Source organism: Pristiophorus japonicus, unplaced genomic scaffold, assembly GCF_044704955.1.
Source record: "Pristiophorus japonicus isolate sPriJap1 unplaced genomic scaffold, sPriJap1.hap1 HAP1_SCAFFOLD_2006, whole genome shotgun sequence".
In the NCBI taxonomy this organism is placed as follows: domain Eukaryota; kingdom Metazoa; phylum Chordata; class Chondrichthyes; family Pristiophoridae; genus Pristiophorus; species Pristiophorus japonicus.
In genome coordinates, this window is record NW_027251701.1 from 1 (window position 1) to 22,992 (window position 22,992).

Consider the following 22,992-nt stretch of genomic DNA (forward strand, 5'->3'; position numbering starts at 1 on the left):
CCTCCTCCCTCTTTCCCCCCTCCCCCTCCCGTCCCTCCCTCTTTCCCCCTCCCCTCCCCTCCCTCCCTCTTTCCCCCTCCCCCTCCCTCCCTCCCTCTTTCCTCCCTCCCCCTCCCTCCCTCCCTCTTCCCCCTCCCCCTCCCTCCCTCTTTCCCCTCCCCTCCTCCCTCCCTCTTTCCCCCTCCCCCTCCTCCCCTCCCTCCCTCTTTCCCCCTCCCCCCCTCCCTCCCTCTTTCCCCTCCCCTCCCTCCCTCCCTCTTTCCCCCTCCCCCTCCCTCCCTCTTTCCCCCTCCCCTCCCTCCCTCTTTCCCCCTCCCCCTCCCTCCCTCTTTCCCCCTCCCTCCCTCTCCTTTCCCCCTCCCCCTCCCTCCCTCTTTCCCCCTCCCTCCCTCTTTCCCCTCCCCCTCCCTCCCTCTTTCCCCCTCCCTCCCTCTTTCCCCCCTCTTTCCCCCTCTTTCCCCCTCCCCCTCCCTCCCTCTTTCCCCTCCCTCCCTCTTTCCCCCTCCCTCCCTCTTTCCCTCTTTCCCTCTTTCCCTCTTTCCTCTTTCCCTCTTTCCCCCTCTTCCCCTCTTTCCCCCTCCCTCCCTCTTCCCCTCTTTCCCCCTCCCTCCCTCTTTCCCCCTCTTCCCCCTCCCTCCCTCTTTCCCCCTCTTTCCCCCTCCCTCCCTCTTTCCCCCTCCCCCTCCCTCCCTCTTTCCCCCTCCCCCTCCCTCCCTCTTTCCCCCTCCCCCTCCCTCCCTCTTTCCTCCTCCCCCTCCTCCCCTCTTTCCCCCTCCCCTCCCTCCCTCTTTCCCCCTCCCCTCCCTCTCTCTTTCCCCCTCCCCCTCCCTCCCTCTTTCCCCTCTCCCCTCCCTCCCTCTTTCCCCCTCCCCCTCCCTCCCTCTTTCCCCCTCCCCCTCCCTCCCTCTTTCCCCTCCCCCTCCCTCCCTCTTTCCCCCTCCCCCTCCCTCCCTCTTTCCCCCTCCTCCCTCCCCCTCCCCTCCCTCCCTCTCTCCCCTCCCCCTCCCTCCCTCTTCCCCCTCCCCCTCCTCCCTCCTCCTCCCCTCTCCCCTCCCTCCCTCTCCCCCTCTCCCCTCCCTCCCTCCCCCCCCCTCCCTCCCTCTTTCCCCCTCCCCCTCCCTCCCTCCCCCCCCTCCCCCTCCCTCCCTCTTTCCCCCTCCCCCTCCCTCCCTCTTTCCCCCTCCCCCTCCTCGGTGAATGCGATAGACGGGAAACCTTTATCGGTATAGGAGAAGGGGATCGTGTGTGAACCCCCTTCATGGGCCAGTGCAAGAGGAGGGGGGGAAAGGGAGTATATTTTACCCTGTAAACGAGGCTGCATTGAATGGAATGTCCTGTGGTGTTTGTTCTTTCCCAGAAACACCACGTATTGTCTGAAGGTGGCGGTACCTCTCCTGGTCTTTCAGAAGGGATCCGATGGTTGTACCAGCAATGAGAAAATGACCTTCCCTTTCGAACTCGCTGTCAGTGAGACCAAATACTTGCGCTGTCCGGACACTGCCAATTTCTCCGAGACTTCTGTAAACTCAACAATTGCCTGGTACAGGGTATGGAGCATTCACAGTTTTAATAGTGATGGAATCCTCGGTATCATTTGGGGTGGTGGTGGTGTTCCCCTGCACCTGCTGCTCTTGTCCTTCTGGGTGGCAGAGGTCCCATTCACGAAGGATGTGATTAGTTAGACCAAAGAAGGTTGCTTTTATGACGATCTTGTGATTTCATGATACCAGTTTTGTATTTTATAAGTTATTGCGGGAAAGGAATTTACAAGGACCTGGTGCTAATTGTGTTGATTTTCTTTCTTTCTTTCTCCACCACTCTCTTCACCGTGTCAGCTGTAACGCAGTGGGTATCACCTCGGAGTCCCACTCTAGAGACTTAAGAACATAACAACATCAGAAATAAGAGCAGGAGTAGGCCATTTGGTCCCTCGAGCCTGTTCCACCATTCAATAAGATCATGGCTGATCTGATCATGGACTCAACTCCACTTCCCTGCTCGCTCCCCAGAACTCTTGACTCCCTTATCGCTCAAAAATCTGTTTCTCTCCACCTTAAATTTGACCCAACTCTCTGGGGCAGAGAATTCTACTGATTTACAACCCTCAGAGAAAAAAATTCTCCTCCTCTCAGTTTTAAATGGGCGGCCCCTTATTCTAAGACTATGAGCTAGACTTTTCACTTTTGTGCAAATCGCCCACAAATGGGTGTTATTTCCGGCGTGGGTGGTAAAATATGGCTTTTCAGATCACTGGATTATCACCCATTGTCAAAACCCTTACTTTGCATTTTTTTTAACGGCTGTTACCGCGAGTGATCTGAAATGGGTGTTAGCATTAAATTTCACTGACCTTCTGCCGTAAAGTGTCGCCGTCCTAAGCAACGGCATGGCAATGCTAGTTTCCCACGTTTCAGTAAGTCGGGAGTCATCATTACATGCGCATAAGAAGGAGACAGAGAGAGAGAGGGGGAGTGAAGGCATGTGTGGGTGTGGTGTGGGTGCTTGTTTGGCTGTTTTGCGAGGTAGGAGGGAGAATTTCGACATTAATACAGAATTGTGAGCAAAAATTTAGCTGTTACCTGTGAGAGATTTTTGCGAATTTGGTGCCTACAATGGAAGGAATGGAGGAGGCAACACAACACACTGTGGAGACTGATGCTGGCGAGAGCAGTGAGCTGGGAGAGGAATAATTGGGAGGACAAAAGAGAGCGAGGAGATTCTTGGACGAGGCAAATGCCTCCCTCGTGCAGAAGGTTGAGTCACGCTGGGGTGAATTGACACAGGGAGGACGTAGGAAGCTCACCCCAAAGGCCTACCAGAAGCTATGGGCCAACATAGCCGAGGTGGTCTCGTCGGCGACCAACGAGGTGCGTGACGGCAACCAGTGCCGCAAGCGATGGAACGACCTTGTCGGATCCGCAAGAGTAAGTATTACATTTATTTACATGTACTTATATATTTATATAATTTTATTTGTAAGTGTAATGAGTGATTAAAATCAAATGTGAGGTCTTTCACTTTTACTGGGAAGGTTGTACTCAAAGCCTGTGTTCATGGTGTACATCTTTAGGTAAAGAATGATAATTATTCTAATAATCATGATTACATCTGTCGCTTATGTGTTGTATCAGTCTCTGCATGCAATGATCTCAATCAATGATCTCATGCCATGTTGTCCTGTTGTTACCTTTTACAGAAGAAGGTTTCAAAGAATAGGGCCGAGCAGAGACTAATGGGTGGGGGGCCACCAGTCATCATCGACATCACCGATATCGAGGAGCGGGTGCTGGCACTAGTGGGGACCCACTCCTGGTCAGCCACGCAAGCAGTTGCAGAACCTGAAGTAATGCCACATGAGTAAAGTATACACCATTGCGTAATGTAAAGTTAATAGATGCTACACCCACTTATCTCCGAACAATAACATATGATAAATGATTGCTAAAAGTGTTCTCTAAATAATGCTGGCCTCATGAGAATCATTGCAATGCAGAATGTGTTGATGGTCATGAAATGTGATATCTGTGATGATTTTGATAGCGGTGGTGCTTTTGTCGTGCATTTGCTGTGTGTAGCGCTGGACTCACCTTGTGACCCCGGCACCCCTCTCTCCTCTAATAACCTAATTTGTGTTTTGCAGCTCAGCCAGCAGCATGGCCCCAGGCAAGACCACCGAACCCAGAAAGTGAGGGCGCGGGGCCGGACTCACCGCACGATCCTCCATCTGGTGCTGAGGAGCACCGATTCACGCCCGTGGATCTGCTGGGTCCGTTCTCCACAGATGACAGTGCAGACTGTGAGGAGCCTACATTGCCAGGCTCCATAACGCATTCGACCTCCATGTCATCTAGTGGCTCCCGCGGCCATTCACACTTCTACTATAGAGATACAGGGCCCAAGCACTTTGCCACGGGGCACCCCAGGTGTCCCCAGGACAGCGCTGACCCCATGGAGGTTTTGTGGATGCGGCAGGTCTGTTCCACGAGCGCCAGATGAGAGCGGAGATATGGTACAGTTGTCTAGGAGGACTGTAGACATAGGTGACTAGTTCCTACATGCAGTGGGGTGCATATCCCAAAAGCTGGCCAGCATCTCTGGCACCATGATGGAGTATGTTCCGGGGATGGCGGATGCCCTGGAGGCAATAGCCAGGAATGCTGGTGGCAGCGGCCTCCCAGTGGTCCCGCAGCGCGGCACTGCATCCCAAGGTGCCGCAGCCCCATTGCCAATGACACATGCGAGCCAGGAGGAACATCTTGCTTCTGGCTCAGAGGAGGTTCCCACCTTGGGAACCTCCTCTCCCGTATCTGTGCAACCACCGACTCTGCCTTCATCTCCCCCCCCCCCTTCTCCGCAATGGCGCAGCGCCTGAGGAGCTCCTCAGCTAGACGGCGTGGAGTCAGAGGGGAAGGGGTAGAGGTGAGGAGAAGGCGGAAGGGGGGTGGTGCGGGTAGAAGGAAAAATGAGGTGTATGTCCGCAGGTGATGGCTTTGCAATATTTCCATCTTGGTGTATCAAATTTGTTGTAAGGTCTGGGGTACGGGGGGTTGGGGGCCACCTTGTTAGTTTGCATTTGTGTTCTGTGTTGCTGTGAATGTTGACCATTTGATTGATGTCAATGTTATAAATGTGTTATGGAGTGGGGGGTGGGATGTTTTTGGCAGTTATACTTAAGATTTCAGACAAGTAGTCGGATTAAATGTTTTTTATTTAACATAACCTTGTTGCGCATTGTCTCAGATAGCTGCATCGTTACACACTGGTGATTCCTTAACATGAAAGGGTATCATTAAACTTAACTTGAATCAACTTAAATTTTAACTGGCACCAAGGTGATGCCAATGTCTGAGCTGCAGTGTGTCAGCTTTGTGAATAATAACGTTCTTTCAGGCAAAGTGCTCATTTATGAGCTGCTGACGTAAAAGAGTCTTGCAGCTATGTTAAGGGCCAGCCCACACTGCGATATGTGTGCGCACTAGGTCCGTGCAGAAGAGCTGGTCTTCAGTCGACTTGGTTAATCCTTGCCACTGGACCAAGACCTAGCTCTGTCAAGCCCGAGTAGTGGCCGGTGTGCAACGGCCACCACACATTAACAAAAATCCACGCACAGGCATCTTCCACCCTTCAGCATGTACTTCGGGATCCGCAATGTTAGGTCCTTCATTTAAACACCTGTGAACTCATCCCTTTTTGACGTGGAAGCAAGTGGTCATCATTTCGAGGGATTGCCTATGATGCTGATGGTGATGCAGCTATGTAGCCACCACGGGCCCTTTCCTGGTGGGGGGCTTGGGCATGGTTGCATAGTCAGCCTCGTCCTCACTCTCCTGAGGTGGACCGTCAGTTCCTTCTGGCAATTCTTGCCCCCTCCCGATAGCCAAGTTGTGCAGCATGGAGCACACCACCATGAATTGAGTTACCTGATCAGGGTGGTATTGGAGTTCCCCTCATGAATTTTCCAGGCATCTAAAACGCTGCTTAAGCACACCAATGGTTTTCTGGACCATGTTGCGTGTGGCTCTGCAGCTCTCGTATCGCTTCTCGGCCTCGGTGTGGGTGTTGCGCAGGGGGGGGGGTCATCAGCCAGGTGGCGAGGCCATATCCTTTGTCACCAAGCGTCCACCATTGACCTTGTGGCTGATTGTTAAACAAGTCAGATACAGTGCTCTCACGCAGGATGTGAGCATCATCGATGCTGCCCGTAAATTTGGCATTCACTGCCATAATTATCTGGTTGTGGTCGACAACGAGTTGCACCTTCAGAGGGTGAAATCTTTTTCGATTCCGAAAAACTTCTGCATCCTCAGAAGGTGCTGCATGGCCCTGCACCTTGGGGAAGTTAGCAATTCGGTAGAATCCTAGAGCCCTGTCAGTCTGAGCCTCCGTGGTCATAGGGAAGCTGATAAAGTCCATCCTATGTGCGTACAGGGCTTCAGTGACCTGTCTAATGCAGCAATGTGTGACATGCTGAGATATAGCGCAAATGTCGCCAGCAGAGGCCTGAAAGGAACCGGACGGTGAGAATGAAAGTGCCGCGGTCACCTTGACCTCGACGGACAGTGCGGCCCTGATAACATAAGAACTAGGAGCAGGAGTTGGCCATATGGCCCCTCTAGCCTGCTCCGCCATTTAATACGATCATGACTGATCCGATCAGACTCAGGTCCACTTCCCTGCCCACTCCCCATAACCCCTTATTCCCTTATCGGTTGAGAAACTGTCTCTTTCTGTCTTAAATTTATTCAATGTCCCAGCTTCCACAGCTCTCTGAGGCAGCAAATTCCACAGATCCACAACCCCCTGAGAGAAGAAATTTCTCCTCATCTCAGTTTTAAATGGGCAGCCCCTTATTCTAAGATTATGCCCTCTAGTTCTAGTCTCCCCCATCAGTGGAAATATCCTCTCTGCATCCACCTTGTCAAGCCCCCTCATGATCTTGTACATTTCGATAAGATCACCTCTCATTCTTCTGAATTCCAATAAGTAGAGTCCCAACCTCCTCAACCTTTCCTCATAAGTCAACCGCCTCATCTCTGGAACCAACCTTGTGAAATTTCTCTGAACTGCCTCCAAAGCAAGTATATCCTTTCGTAAATATGGAAACCAAAACTGCACGCAGTATTCCAGGTGTGGCCTCACCAATACCCTGTACAACTGTAGCAAGACTTCCCTGCTTTTATACTCCATCCCCTTTGCAATAAAGGCCAAGATTCAATTGGCCTTCCTGATCACTTACTGTACCTGCATACTAACCTTTTGTGTTTCATGCACAAGTACCCCCAGGTCCCACTGTACTGCAGCACTTTGCAATCTTTCTCCATTTAAATAATAACTTGCTCTTTGATTTTTTTTCTGCCAAGGTGCATGACCTCACACTTTCCAACATTATACTCTATCTGCCAATTTTTTGTCCACTCACTTAGCCTGTCTATGACCTTTTACAGATTTTGTGTGTCCTCCTCACACATTGCTTTTCCTCCCATCTTTGTATCATTAGCAAACTTGGTTAAATTACACTTGGTCCCTTCATCCAAGTCGTTAATATAGATTGTAAATAGTTGGGGTCCCAGCACTGATCCCTGCGGCACCCCACTAGTTATTGATTGCCAACCTGAGAATGAACCATTTATCCCGACTCTCTGTTTTCTGTTAGTTAGCCAATCCTCTATCCATGCTAATATATTACCCCAACCCCGTGAACTTTAATATTGTGCAGTAACCTTTTATGTGGCACCTTGTGAAATGCCTTCAGGAAGTCCAAATACACCACATCCACTGGTTCCCCTTTATCCACTCTGTTCGTTACATCCTCAAAGAGCTCCAGCAAATTTGTCAAACATGACTTCCCCTTCATAAATCCATGCTAACTCTGCCTGACTGAATTATGCTTTTCCAAATGTCCTGCTACTGCTTCTTTAATAATGGACTCCAACATCTTCCCAACCACAGATGTTAGGGTAAGTGGTCTATAGTTTCCTGCTTTTTGTCTGCCTCCTTTTTTAAATAAAGGCGTTACATTTGAAGTTTTCCAAGCTGGCATATCTCACTGATAACCTCTTTGTGGAAACGCAGTCTCCAAAGGCAGGTGTGCTCGGATAAGTTGAGGTAAGATCGCTTCTCCATGTAAGTGGGGGAGTTGTATGGTCTCATCCTCCTCAATCAGTCTGGCACGTCTTAGATTGGGCACATATATCTTCTGCCATCTGTACTCTGCAGCATCTGCGTTGTCATCAAGACAGACTAAGAAATGGCTGGCCCCATTCCAATAACTATCAATATAATACCGATTGTTCACAAGCAATAAATGTCCCCACTAAGACAGCTAAAGTAAATTCCAATCGTCCACAGTATGAAAAGATGTTTGTTCAGATGTTCACATCACCTTAAAAGACCTCCAGAGTACATCCAAACTCCCCTGAAGTTGAAGCAGAGCAGCCTTTTAAATGATGCGACCTGCGATTTAGAAAATGGCGTCCATATCGCTGTGATTAGTTCAGGTTAGTTCAACTTTTTCACAGCATTTTTTTCAGCGAGCGATATTGTTGGTGAGATGTATGTGAGCTGCCGAAAGTAAGGATGAGCGATTTTCTGGGCGTTAGTTTTGGCAAATGTGACCTTTACGACAAAAAACAGTGGCCGGGCCGTATTAAATATCAGCGTTAATTACATGCCGAAAGTAACGCTGGGCGATATTATGGCCGTTGGTTTTGTGACTAACTGGGCGATATATGGGCGTTACACCTCATTTCAGTGTTAAAATGGACGATAAGTGGGTGGTATGTATGCAAAAATAATGGAAAATCTAGCCCTATGTCCCCTAGTTTTAGTTTCCCCTATGAGTGGAAATATCCTCTCTGCATCCACCTTGTCGAGCCCCCTCATTATCTTATATGTTTCAATAAGATCACCTCTCATTCTTCTGAACTCCAATGTGTATAGGCCCAACCTACTCAACCTTTCTTCATAAGTCAACCCCCTCATCTCCGGAATCAACCTAGTGAATCTTCACTGAACAGCCTCCAATGCAAGTATATCCTTTCTTAAATACTTGAGCACAAAAATCTAGGCTGACATTCCAGTGCAGTACTGAGGGGGTGCTGCACTGTCGGAGGTGCCATCTTTCGGATGAGACGTTAAACCAAAGCCCCGTCTGCTCTCTTGGGTGGACGTTAAAGAACGCATAACACTATTTCGAAGAAGAACAGGGGAGTTCACACAATGCCCTGTGTCACTATTCATCCCTCAGCCAACAACACTAAAACACAGATGATCTGGTCATTATCACAATGCTGCCTGCGGGAGCTTGCTGTGCGCAAATTGGCTGCCATGTTTCTCTTCATTACAACCGTGGCTACACTTCAAAAAGTACTTCATTGGCTGTAAAGTGCTTTGGGATATCCGGTGGTCGTGAAAGGCACTATGGAAATGCAAGTCTTTCTTTTTCTCTCTTTACCTAGGAGTGCAGTAGAGTTAGGATGGACAATGTGAGAGAGATTGAGGGAGGTGAGCTGGAGTTCCACAGTGTAAGAGAATACCATGAAGGAGGGTACACCTGCATCCTAACAGTGATGCGCAGGGGCCACCCTTACAACCTGACCAGAACAGTCGTTGCCTCCATTTGCGGTAAAAACCTTCACTTGGCCGAATGCAAAATTTCTTTTTGGGCGGTGGTGGGGGGTGCAGGTTGGTGATTCCTGTTCTAACACGAGATTGTGTTTGACCGCAGCTAGCCAGAATCACCCAAGACCCCCGATATTAATCCAGCCAACAGCTGACCAGCAGATGGAAGTGGAATACGGTGAGTGTCGCCCTTCATCAGCTGACCTTTGGTTTTGCCAAATCTGGTGGAGTAAGGGGATTTAAATCATGTATGAGCAAATAGCCTGCAAGATTGTCGGTGGTCAACTTGATTAATGTAATTTCTTGTATAGAGGATGTGCACAAATTGTTGAAGGTGGCAGGGCAGGTTGAGAACCTAGTTTGAAAAAGCGTACGGGATCCTGGGCTTCATAAATAGAGTACAAGACGCGTGGAAATTATGATGAACAAATTGGTTCAGCCTCAGCTGGAGTACTCTGTCAAATTCTGGGCACCGCACTTCCAGAAGGATGTGAAGGCCTTGGAGAGGGGGCAGAAAAGATTTACGAGAATGATTCCAGGGGCAAGGGAGTGCAGTTACGTGAATAGACTGGAGAAGCTGGGGTTGTTCTCCTTCGAGCAGAGAAGATTGAGAGGAGATACATTAGAGGTGTTCAAAATCATGAGGGTAGTCTGGACAGAGTAGATCGAGAGAAACTGTTCCCATTGGTGGAAGGGTCGAGAACCAGAGGACACAGGGAAAGTACGGGGGAGTGGGACGAACTGAGGTGCTGTTGCAGAGAGCCGGCACGGGCTCGTCGGGCCGAATGGCCGCCTTCTGTGCTGTAACTGTTCTATGATTCTATGAGCAATGAGTTGTGAGAAAGATTTCTGAAACTTGTGCCACAGCACCACCTAGTGGCTGCAACTACATCGTGACTGTTGACATCGCAAATTGCAATGGGGAAATGTTGATCGGAAAGCATAACCAAAACTGTGCCAACAGGAAGTAATGTTTGTGAATGGAAAGTGTCCCCCATGTAGAATTTTTAATAATACCTGTATTTAATAAATGGGCTTACAAATAATTTAATTGAAAGCGGGACATGCTGTGAATCATAGAAGAATCATAGAATGATTACAGCACAGAAGGAAGCCATTCGGCCTGTTGAGCCCGTGCCGGCTCTCTGCAAGAGCACTTCAGCTAGTCCCACTCCCCCGCCCTTTCCCCATAGTCATGCAAATTTTTTTCCTTCAGGTACTTATCCAATTCCCTTTTGAAAGCCACTATTTAACCTGTCTCCACCACCCTCAGGCAGTGCATTCCAGATCCTAACCACCCGCTGAGTAAAAAAGTTTTTCCTCATGTCGCCTTTGGTTCTTTTGCCAATCACCTTAAATCTGTGCCCTCTGGTTCTCCACTCTTCCGCCAATGGAAACAGTTTCTCTCTTATCTACTCAGTCCAGACCCCTCATGATTTGGAACATCTCTATCAAATCTCCTCTTGACCTTCTCTGCTCCGAGGAGAGCAGCTTCTCCAGTCTATCCATGTAACTGAAGTCCCTCATCCCTGGAACCATTCTCGTAAATCTTTGCTGCCCCCTCTCCAAGTCCTTCGCATGTTGCGTTTTGGCCACACATTCCTTTGTTTTTCAGCGATCTGCATTTGAAAGCTTGAGAGAGTAAAGTTTCCTTCCTTTTTTAGTGTAAGGTATTTTAAATGCGCTTATTTACTTTGACCCGACCGACATAAATGGTGACGACAAGGTTACTTGCTTTAGTAAACCAGAACAGTTTATTAAACACACACAGCATGCATTACACAAACTTGGACAGTAATGACCTGGTTAAAACACATGCTTTACTTCCGGTACAACCAAGGACGACGGAACGTGCTGACATGGGACGACCCTCTGGAAACCCTCTCTTCCTTCCTTGACGTCGTCGTCTCCATGTGGCGAGGGGTCTGGAAGTTAAATTTCTGATTCCTTTCAATATGCATTAGTCACATTCCTGCTTAATGGCTGTCTGAGCCTCGCCTTATTACGTTGATGATCGAATTGTCGTGTTCCAATCTCCTGATCTGGTCGCATCTCCTCTGGGCTTTGTGACCGTGTCTCTCGGACAGAAAACATTAACAATCGAGCACAATTGTAATAGTCGACTCCGTAACACCATCAACAAACCTGGCCTTAAGGACAGGACCTTTTATGTAAAGCCATCCACAAGACTGGTCTGGGTGATTGTGCCTTTTGTCTCTTACAGACAGAACGCAGGAACTAACGAACACACTTATCATTATCATAGGCGGTCCCTCAAATGAGGATGACTTGCTTCCACATGAGTTCACAGATGTTTCAGTGAAGGACCCGATATTCCAGTCCTGAACTCCAATTGAGGGGTTGGAAGATGCCTGTGCGTGGATTTTTTTAACGTATGGTGGCCGTTGTACATCAGCCACCACACGGGCTTGACAGAGCTAGACCTTTATCCAGTGGCAAGAGTTAACCAGGACGACTGGAGACCTGTTCTGCTGCACGGACCTAATGCGCACACATATCGCAGTGTGGGCTGGCCCGTGCTGCCCCTGGGCCCTCAGATCTTATGAGGCCCATACCCTCATTTGCCGCTCCTCCGCCACAAAACACTTGCCGCACCTCCGCACCAAACATTCGCAGAACCACCGCCACGATCGCCCACCAAATCTCAGCCATGATCCTCAACACTCCTCCGCCCCGGTCACTCGTCGCCAGTCCACCATGGCCTTCCCGCTCCTCTGCTGTACCAGGGCCCAGCCAATGTTCCTGCACACGCTCCAACGGCGACCTGGGTCCTGATGACATCACCCAGTCGCCCACCTCGAAGCAGTCGCACATTTGTGTCAGCTTGCGCTGGAATCTTCAGTGGCATGCTCCAGCTCTTTTTGAAGCCCCGACCTGCGGAGACCTGCGGACACGAGTCGGGGTGGCCCACAACATTTATAATGGTCCAGAAAGTAGAGCCATTAACAAGATTGGCCTTTGTGACTGTTGGTTCAGTGAAGATATTAACCCTTTACATTAGCGAGGTACATTTCCTCAGATTGTGACATTGCAAGTATTGAACTATTTTTATTTTCCATCCTTCTCCAGATCAGGAAGTGAATTTAACCTGCAAAATGTATTTCCATTACATTCGGAAGTCACCCACTATCGTCTGGTGGTCCATTGATGGGAGACATGCACAGGAACTGGCTCCAGCAATAAAAATATTTCACAGGTACTTTTATCCGCGAGTCACCCTGCATTTGGGTTTCTAAATTTAAAAAAATAAATAAAGGGGTAGAGTCTCTGCGGGGTTACATCAACGGTATCAGCTGACCCAGCACGAAAAGATCGGGGAATTTTAAACCGCACGTGAGTTACAGCCAAAGCCACTTGCGCTCGTGATACCCGGGATCTTTTATTCTGGTTCAGAAATCACTAATGTCCCTCATGGAAGGAAATCTGCCACCTTTCCTTGGTCTGGCCGATATGTGACTCCAGATCCACTGCCCACTGAAATGGCCAAGCAAGCCACTCCAGGGCAATTAGAGATGGGCAATAAATGTAGGCCTTGCCAGCGATGCCCACATCCCATAAACGGGAAAAAAATATTGCCTGGAGCAGGCCCCGCCCACAACTGGCCACCACCACCACCACCCCCACCCAGGATTTGAAAAGTGAGGACAGTGAGTTTCCGCTGATTGCGCTCGTTAGGGAAGGGTCGCTTTATTTTTTGCCGCACAGATTGAAATCGCTCGTTGCTCTTAAAACTTTTACATTGATTTATATTATTTTTGACTTCTTAATCAGATCAATGCTATTTAAAACTATAAAGATGGGGCACACGATAGTAAAACGTTTGCAGAGAGAGAGAGAGAGAGAGTCCTTGCCTTTTGATGTTCAGCCTCTCTCTGAAGGAAACCGTGTTTTCAGTGTGTTTTATTAGACCCCTCCCTAGATACTCTGTTCCCACCTGTTTGCACTGCTCCTTTGTGCTGGCTCGTGGGGAAATTATAAAGTTCAGGATTATGCAAATGAATTTGGGCAGAAAGTTAGCTTCAGATCGGAGCAGCAACACCATGTCAAGCGGATTTTGGTTGCATTTTCTCGATCGCGCCCAATATTTTCAAGAATTGTGCCAAATTGTGCTGTGTCGTGAGAGAAAGTTACCAAACATTTTTGGGCAGCTATGTACATAACAGCATAAGAAATAGGAGCAGGAGTCGGCCATTTGGCCCCTCGAGCCTGCTCCGCCATTCAATAAGATCATGGCTGATCTGATCCTGGCCTCAACTCCACTTCCCCGCCCGCTCCCCATAACCCTGACTCCCTTATCTTTCAAGAATCTGTCCATCTCCACCTTAAATATATTCAATGACCCAGGCTCCACAGCTCCCTGGTGTTGAGAATTCCAAAACTTCACGACCCTCAGAGAAGAAATTCCTCCTCATTTCCATTTTAAATGGGCGACCCCTTATTCTGAAACTATGCCCCCTAGTTCTAGATTCCCCCACGAGGGGTAACATCCTCTCAGCATCTACCCTGTCAAGCCCCCTCAGAATCTTACATGTTTCAATAAAATCACCTCTTAAGTCTTCTAAACTCCAATGAGTATAGGCCCAACTGCTCAACCTTTCTTCATATGACAACCCCTTCATCTCAGAAATCAACCTCATCGACCTACTCTGAACTGCCTCCAGTGCAAGTATATCCTTCCTTAAATAAGTCGACAAAAACTGTATGCAGTACTCCAGGTGTGGTCTTACCAATGCCCTGTACAGTTGTAGCAGAACTTTTATACTCCATAACCCTTGTAATAAAGGCCAACATTCCATTTGCCTTGCTAATTACTTGCTGTACTGCAAGGACCCCCAGATCCCTCTGTATCACCGCATTTTATAATCTCACCATTTAAATAATTTGCTTTTTTATTTTTCCTAGCTAAGTGGATTACCTCACATTTTCCCACATTATATTCCATCTGCCAAATTTTTGCCCATTCACTTAGCCTATCTATATCCCTTTGTAGATTATTTGCGTCCTCACAACTTGCTTTCCCACCTATCTTTGTATCATTGGCAAATTTGGCTACATTACACTCGGTCCCTTCATCTATGTCATTAATATAAATTGTAAGTAGTTGAGGCCCCAGCACTGATCCCTGTGGCACCCCACTAGTTACAGTTTGCCAACCTGAAAATTATCCCTTTATCCCGACTCTCTGCTTTCTGTTAGTTAGCCAATGCACTATCCACGCTAATATATTACTCCCAACCCCGTGAGCTCTTATCTTGTGCAATAACCTTTTATGTAGCACCTTATCAAATGCTTTCTGGAAATCCCAATACACGACATCTTTGAGGATGTAACGAGCACCTTATCCACCCTGCTCGTTACATCCTCAAAGAACTCCAGAAAATTTGTAAAACATGATTTCCCTTTCATAAAACCATGCTGACTCTGCTTGACTGCATTCTGATTTTCTAAATGTCCTGCTACTACGTCCTTAACGCTGGACTCCAGCATTTTCCCAATGACCGATATTAGGCTAACTGGTCTATAGTTTCCTGCTTTCTGTCTCCCTCCTTTTTTAAATAGGGTTGTTACATTTGTGGTTTTCCAGTCCGCTGGGACCTTCCCAGAATCCAGGGAATTTTGGTAGATTACAACCAATGCATCCACTATTTCTGCAGCCACCTCTGTTAAGACCCGAGGATGCAGGCCAACAGGTCCAGGGGACTTGTCCACCTTTAGTCCCATTAGTTTACCGAATACTTTTTCTTTAGTGATAGTGATTGTTTTAAGTTCCTCCCTCCTTATAGCCCCTTGATTATCCATTATTGGGATGCTTTTAGTGGCTTCAACCATGAAGACCAATACAAAATATTTATTCAACGTCGTCGCCATTTCTGTTTCCCATTATTAATTGCCCGGTTTCATCCTCTAGGGGACCAACGTTTACTTTAGCTACTCACTTCCTTTTTATATACCTGTAGAAGCTCTTACTGTCTGATTTTGCTAATTTACTCTCTCAATCTATCTTCTCTATCATTTTTTTCATCGTTCTTCTGGAAAATTTCCCAATCTTCTGGCCTTCCACTGTTCTTTGCAACATTATATGCCTTTGCTTTCAATTTGATACCATCCTTAACTTCCTTAGTTAGCCAGGGATGGTTTATCCTTCTCTTAGAGTCTTTCTTTCTCACGGGAATATATCTTTGCTGAGAGTTATAAAATATCTTCTTAAATGTTTGCTGTTGCTCATCTACCATTTTACCCTTTAACCTATTTTCCCACTTTAACCAACTTTGCCTTCATACCTTTGTAATTACCTTTAATTAAGTTCAGGGCAGTAGTTTGAGAACTAACTTTCTCACCCTCCAACGGAATTTGAAATTCTACCATGCTATGATCACTCTTCCCAAAAGGATCCTTCACTATGAGATCATTAATTAACCCAGACTCGTTACATTACCAGATCTAAAATAGTCTGCTCCCTGTTTGGTTCCACAATGTATTGTTCCAAGAAACCATCCCGCATACACTCCATGAACTCTTCCTCAAGGCTACCTTTGCCAATTTGATTTGTCCAATCAATATGAATATTAAAATCGCCCATGATTATTGCTGTACCTTTCTTACAAGCCTCCATTATTTCTTGATTTATACCGTCCTACAGTGTGGCTACTGTTTGGGAGCCCGTAGACCCCTCCCACCAGTGACTTCTTGCCTTTATTATTTCTTATCTCCACCCAAGCTGATTCTACATCTTGATCTTCTGAACCAATATCCTTTCTCACTATTGCACTAATCTCATTCCTTATTAACAGAGCTGCGCCACCTCATTTTCCTTTCTGCCTATCCTTACAAAATGGCAGATACCCTGAATATTCAGTTCCCAGCCTTGGTCATCTTGCAACCACGTCTTTGTAATGGCTATCAGATCATACCCATTCATATCTATTTGTGCCATCAACTCATCTATCTTGTTAGGAATGCTTCGTGCATTCAGATATGGAGCTTTTAATTTTGTCCTATGTGTATACGCTCTGTCCCTTCCTGTCACACTCTGGTTGTCATTACCCCTATCACTACTCTGCACTTTTGCCTTCTCCTTTCCCTTTGACTTTTTAAGTGATAGACCCAGAGACAGGTGCCTCGCCCACAAAGCCCACTTATCAAGCATTGACCGAACAGGCTGTTTTAGAACCAACATGTTCACAAGCCTTGCAAAGAAAGCAAATACTTGGGGAGTCCAAAGAATTGCATGGGTCCTGTTAAAAAGTGTGCTATGAGTATCGGTGTGGCTTCTTTGGCAGCACCTCCCAAACCCACGACCTCTACCACCTAGAAGGTCAAGGCAGCAGGCGCATGGGAACACCATCACCTCCAAGTCGCACACCATCCTGATTTGGAAATATATTGCCGTTCATTCATCGTCGCTGGGTCAAAATCCTGGAACTCGCTCCCTAACAGCACTGTGGGAGCATCTTCACCACACGGACTGCAGCGGTTCAAGAAGGCGGCTCACCACCACCTTGTCAAGGGCAACAGGAGCAGACGTAGGCTATAGGGACCCTCGAGCCTTCTCTGCCATTCAATAATGTCATGACTGATCTTTCCTGCCCTCTCTCTATATCCCTTGATTCCCTTCATGTCCAAAAAGTTAGTTTATTATTCAAAATAATTCATTGTGCGTGAGGTACTATAAAGATATATCTGAGACATGATGAGGTGCTCGATAAACACACTGTTTCCTAAGTCATAAACATTTCACTTTGAGCATGGTATGGTAGCATAATGGTTATGTTACTGGGCTAGTAATCCAGAGGCCTGGACTAATAATCCAGAGACATGAGTTCAAATCCCACCACGACAGCTGGGGAATTTAAATTCAGTTAATTAATTCAATAAATCTGGAATAAAAAGTGAGTATCAGTAATGGTGACCATGAAACTACCAGATTGTCATAAAAACCCATCTGGTTCACTAATGTCATTTAGGGAAGGAAATCTGCCGTCCTTACCAGGTCTGGTCTATATGTGACTCCAGGCCCACAGCAATGTGATTCACTCTTAACTGCTCCCTGAAATAGCCTAGCGAGCCACTCAGTTGTATCAAACCGCTATGACAAAGTCAGCATTGTGGGAGCACCTTCACCACTCGGACTGCAAGTGAAAGGAAATATTATTAATCCCAGCCTATTTGGAGTTATCCCAGATAAGGAGTATTCCTCAAGTGTTCACTCTCAACGTAAGGTTGAGGTAGCCGAATCCTAAAGACGCTAACAGGTTCTAAAGGTCCGGACTATTGCTCCATAAAGGAAAGGAAGAACCCGAGAATGTTACCATCCTCCAGATAGCGCTTTTTAATAAGTTTTAGTCAGATTGTAATTATCTCGGATATTATAAGGGGGGTCTCTCCTCTTCACGAAATGAGTGTACTTGAGACGTGGTTCATGAATTATTGATGCAGAAGACTATTCAAAAATATATAGACATTTATTCAAAGAAACGATCTGCAATTTTATAGTTGGTGAGTCAGTCAATTGCAATGTTAACAATTCTAAGAAACAGATGAAAAATACAATCTTATTTCTAGTAGAGAATCTTACTTTTAAATCTAAACGTTGTTACAGTATTACAGTTCTTAAAATTGTTTATGCAGCATATCCATCAAATATCAAGGTAGCAGTTATCTTCAATCCACGAGAAGTAAGAGACTACAGATTAGAAAGCATGTTGCCTTCTTCCTTGCTCTGTAGTCGAGACATGCCATTGCCTGTTGAAGAGTGCCGAGTGACGGAGATGAGGGGGTTGACTTATGAGGAAAGGTTGAGTAGGTTGGGTCTCTACTCATTGGAATTCAGAAGAATGAGAGCTGATCTTATCGAAACATATAAGATTATGAGGGGGCTCGACAAGGTGGATGCAAAGAGGATATTTCCACTGATAAGGGAGACTAGAAATAGGGGGCATAATCTTAGAATAAGGGGCCGCCAATTTAAAACTGAGCTGAGGAGGAATTTCTTCTCTGAAGTTTGTAAATTTGTGGAATTCGCTGTCAACGAGCTGTGGAAGCTGGGTCATTGAATAAATTTAAGACAGAGATAGACAGTTTCTTAACCGATAAGGGAATAAGGGGTTATGGGGAGCGGGCAGGGAAGTGGAGCTGAGTCCATGATCGGATCAGCCATGCTCGTATTAAATGGCGGAGCAGGCTCGAGAGGCCATATGGTCTACTTCTGCTCCTATTTCTTATGTGTCTAATTTTTTCATTCGAGCCCTCAATATTTATACGCTTTTTTTGCCCTGTTTCATAAGATCTCAAGTTAATCACCATCCGCTATCTTTTTGCTGCCTTGCATTCCTCGCTCCTGTACCAATACATGGCTATTGTGAGTTTACCATTATGTTTAAAGAGCATGTTATTTGTTTATGCGCTGGGCATTTGAAATGTTTTCTTCATGTTGTGTCATTCTGACGAGGTTATCCAATAATTTCTCTCCGATCCTAGGATTTTAGTTGTTTGTGTGAGATACTTGAATTTTGCTAATTCAACTGAACGAACCATGTGTTCATTCTTCGGGTTGTCATCTGTAGCCAAGAGGGCAGCCCTGCCATTTGTTTATGATGAGCAATCCTGATTAGGCCATTCAAGCTGACTGCTTATTTCAACAATTGTCCTGTTTTAAGAAGTTAATACACTAACTTATTCAGGATCAGTCCTTCAAGGCTGGAATTCTTCTGTGGCTAGGATTGCCAAATTTAATCTGTCCTATTTTTAAAGAAGTTGCAAGGTAGAATTTTTAAAGAAGTTATAAGGTCGTGTCTTTTTTTTGAAGAAATTATAAGATAGAATTCCTTCACACAAGAAGGAGACTCGCCACAACCATTAGTGATGGGCAGGAAATGCCAGCCTTGCCAGCAATATTCACATCCTGTGAAATAATAATTATTTTTTTTTTTTAAAGGCTGAGGCGCAAAGATTCCCCCCACCCCACCCAAACCACCCCTCTTGGCAGGAAGACTTGGTGAGTTCCACAATGCTAATTGTCGCCTTTCCTTCTTACAGCGAAGATCAGCTCAAACTCAAGGACAAGAGCATTACAAATACAATAAGCTTCAAAACTGTTACCCTGAGTGACCTCAAGAGGAACTACACGTGTTTTGGGAAAAACAGCCAAGGATTGAGGAGAGTGCTCGTGACCTTAGTCCGGAAAGGTATCTAAACTTTACTTGAACATGCTAGAGACCCTCTCCTTCCACTGACTTTAATCCGATTCAGTCTCTCTGTTGGGCCCAACACCCCATAATAGTTTATAGTGGAACCCACGCCTAAGAGTCAGAAGGTCATGAGTTCAAGTCCCACTCCAGGGACTTGAGCACATAATCCAGGTTGAAATACCCATTGCAGTACTGAGGGAGTGCTGCACTGTCTGCCGCCTTTCAGATAAGATGTTAAACCGAGGCCCCGTCTGCCCTCTCGGGCAGAGAGGCAAGATCCCACGGCACTATTTCCAAGAAGAGCAGGGGAATTCTCCCCAATGGCCTGGGACAATATCTCTCAATCAAAATCACTAAAACCAGATTAATAGGTCATTATCACATTGCTGTTTGTGGGAGCTTGCTGTGTGTGAGTTGGCTGTCTACATTTTCTATGTGACTACACTTCAAAAAGTACTTTATTGGCTGTAAAGCGATTTGGAACAACCGGAGGTTGTGAAAGTTGCTATAGAAATGCAAGTTCGTCCGTTCTTTCTTTGTGAGGCTGATGTTTGCTGGCCTCGATATTATGAACCTAAGAAAAGAAAGAGGAGAAAAGACCATCAGTCTCATCCTTATTTACTCAGCCTATTAGATGGTGCAACCTCCTGTATCTCCCCCTCACCACCAATCGCCTCTCCGCAACTCTCGGCGATAACTTTTAAGGGAGACAGACCAGTAACTCTTTAGCTGTGTGTTGGGAATTTCCTCCCCCATTTCCTAAGCCAGTCAAACACCAGGGGTCCATGGCTGCCTGTGACACGTTACCAGATACGCTTAAACAACATCCCCTTTAAGGTGCATGGTCATGCAGCACTCTGGAGGTCCCGTGCAGCTGGTCAGCCGGCTTTATGAAACTGGATTTATGAAATGGAAATCCTGCTTGACAAATGTTCTAGAATTTTTTGAGGATGTAACTGGTAGAGTGGACAAGGGACAACCAGTGGATGTGGTGTAGTTGGACTTTCAAAGGGCTTTTGACAAGGTCCCACACGAGATTGGTGTGCAAAATTAAAGCACATGGTATTGGGGGTAATGTACTGACGTGGATAGAAAACTGGTTGGCAAACAGGAAGCAGAGAGTCGGGATAAACGGGTCCTTTTCAGAATGGCAGGCAGTGACTAGTGGGGTGCCGCAGGGCTCAGTGTTGGGACCCCAGCTCTTTACAATATACATTAATGATTTGGATGAGGGAATTGAGTGTAATATCTCCAAGTTTGCAGATGACACTAAGCTGGGTGGCAGTGTGAGTTGTGAGGAGGACGCTAAAAGGCTGCAGGGTGACTTGGACAGGTTAGTTGAGCGGGCAAATGAGTGGCAGATGCAATATAATGTGGATAAATGTGAGATTATCCACTTTGGGGGCAAAAACACGAAGGCAGAATATTATCTGAATGGCGGCAGATTAGGAAAACAGGAGGTGTAACGAGACCTGGGTGTCATGGTACATCAGTCATTGAAAGTTGGCATGCAGGTACAGCAGGCGGTGAAGAAGACAAATGGTATATTGGCCTTCAGAGCTAGGGGATTTGAGTATAGGAGCAGGGAGGTCTTACTGCGTTGTACAGGGCCTTAGTGAGGCCTCACCTAGAATATTGTGTTCAGTTTTGGTCTCCTAATCTGAGGAAGGACGTTCTTGCTATTGAGGGAGTGCAGCGAAGGTTCACCAGACTGATTCCCGGGATGGCAGGACTGACATATGAGGAGAGACTGGATCGACTGGGCCTGTATTCACTGGAGTTTAGAAGGATGAGAGGGGATCTCATAGAAACATATAAAATTCTGACAGGACTGGAGAGGTTAGATGCAGGGAGAATGTTCCCGATGTTGGGGAAATCCAGAACGAGGGGACATAGTCTAAGGATAAGGGGTAAGCCATTTAGGACTGAGATGAGGAGAAACTTCTTCACCCTGAGAGTTGTTAACCTGTGGAATTCCCTACCACAGAGTTGTTGATGCCAGTTCATTGGATATATTCAAGAGGGAGTTAGATATGGCCCTTACGGCTAAAGGGATCAAGGGGTATGGAGCGAAAGCAGGAAAGGGGTACTGAGGTGAATGATCAGCCATGATCTTATTGAATGGTGGTGCAGGCTCGAAGGGCCGAATGGCCTACTCCTGCACCTATTTTCTATGTTTCTATGTTTTAAATGCAAAAATCCCACATGCATGGATTTTTGAATTAGAGGGAACTGAGACAACACTGAGACAATGCAGGACCAGCAACAACCATCTCCTTCCATTGGCCTGATCCCAAATGGCCCAGACCTCTCTCTTTCTGTTGCGATTTTTTTTTCCTTGTTCAAAATTATAACATTTGCGAAGGCTAGTCTGACTGACTAATCTAGATGAATTTTCTGAGGAGGTTACTGTCAAGTGGTTGAATGGCCTCCTCCAGATCTTGTGTTTGTATGTAACCTGCTCCACTTCCACTGCCACCCTTTGTGTGAAGGACATGTATCTTTGGGGAAACAGTGGCAAAACACTGGGAACTTTCAAAGGGTGCTATAAATGGGAAGAGTTGGGGTACTGGAGGGATAAGCTGGAGAGGGTGGAAAGTTGGGATATTGGAGGGATGGTCTAGAGAGGATAGAGATTTGGGGTATTGGAGGGAAGGTCTCAGGAGGATAGAGAGTTAGAGTATTGGCTGGATTGGCTCGAGAGTTGGGGTACTAGACGGTGAACACTGATGTGTGCAATACCATTTCTTCATCATTCTTTCATGTTCATCTAAAGCCATTCTGCACCCAGCGTCCACCAAACTAATCTTCCCAGCCCAGTTCCCTGGAAGGTTGTACTTGTTTTTTTTAAAGGGTCTGTTGTCAGTATAGTGACATTCCCTAAAGACCCCAGTCAACTACTAACTGCCCTAATATCTTTGTAATTGTCTTTTAGTTCCTTTCCACCTGAAGTGTCGGCTTGGCTCAGTTAGTAGCACTCTCATTCATTGTTGGACGTGGTGGGTCAGAGCCCCACACCGGGACATGTGCATAGTATCTAGGGTGACACTTCAATGCAGTATTGAAGGAATACTGCATCAGTGATGGTGTTGTTTTCCAATAAACTGAGGCCCCGACTACCTGTTCAGATGGACAATGAGATTCCGTAGCCCTATTTGAAGAACAAGCCATTCTCCCAGTTTCTTGACCAATATTCCTTCCTCAAGCAAAAAGGCCAAGAAAAAGTTAATCGGTCACTTAGTGTTTGAGAGATCATTCCATTTGCAAATTGGTTTCAGCGTTTGTCGACATAACTGACTACATTTATTGGTGGCCAAGCTGTTTTGGACCTAACGATGTAAAATCGGAGGCTGTTCAGAGAAGGTTCACTAGGTTGATTCTGGAGATGAGGGGGTTGACTTATGAAGATAGGTTGAGTATGTTAGGCCTATACACATTGGAGTTCAGAAGAATGAGAGGTGATCTTATTGAAACATATAAGATAATGAGGGGGCTCAACAAGGTGGATGCAGAAAGGATATTTCCACTCATAGGGGAAACTAAAACTAAGGGGCATAGTCTTAGAATAAGGGGCCGCCCATTTAAAACTGAGATGAGGAAAAATTTCTTCTCTGAGGGTTGTAAATCTATGGAATTCTCTGCCCCAGAGAGCTGTGGAGGCAGT

At 46.5% G+C, this 22,992-nt stretch overlaps 1 protein-coding gene and 1 long non-coding RNA gene across 2 annotated transcripts in view; both read left to right on the forward strand.

Annotated features, from left to right (window-relative positions):
* Positions 1–1,357: 1,357 nt before the first annotated feature.
* The window catches only part of LOC139244052 (interleukin-1 receptor accessory protein-like), a gene marked incomplete at its 5' end in the record, with an annotated part of 30,024 nt that continues 8,389 nt past the window's right edge, over positions 1,358–22,992 (forward strand). Inside the window, 5 exons of the mRNA XM_070870956.1 lie at positions 1,358–1,547; positions 8,958–9,123; positions 9,227–9,298; positions 12,211–12,337; positions 19,177–19,325. Coding sequence (XP_070727057.1) covers positions 1,358–1,547; positions 8,958–9,123; positions 9,227–9,298; positions 12,211–12,337; positions 19,177–19,325 — 704 coding nt within the window. The remainder of the gene's footprint in view (positions 1,548–8,957; positions 9,124–9,226; positions 9,299–12,210; positions 12,338–19,176; positions 19,326–22,992) is intronic.
* Positions 2,528–4,326, forward strand: LOC139244053 (uncharacterized). The gene is made up of 3 exons (XR_011589851.1): positions 2,528–2,924; positions 3,197–3,343; positions 3,641–4,326. It is a non-coding gene; the product is annotated as an uncharacterized lncRNA (long non-coding RNA).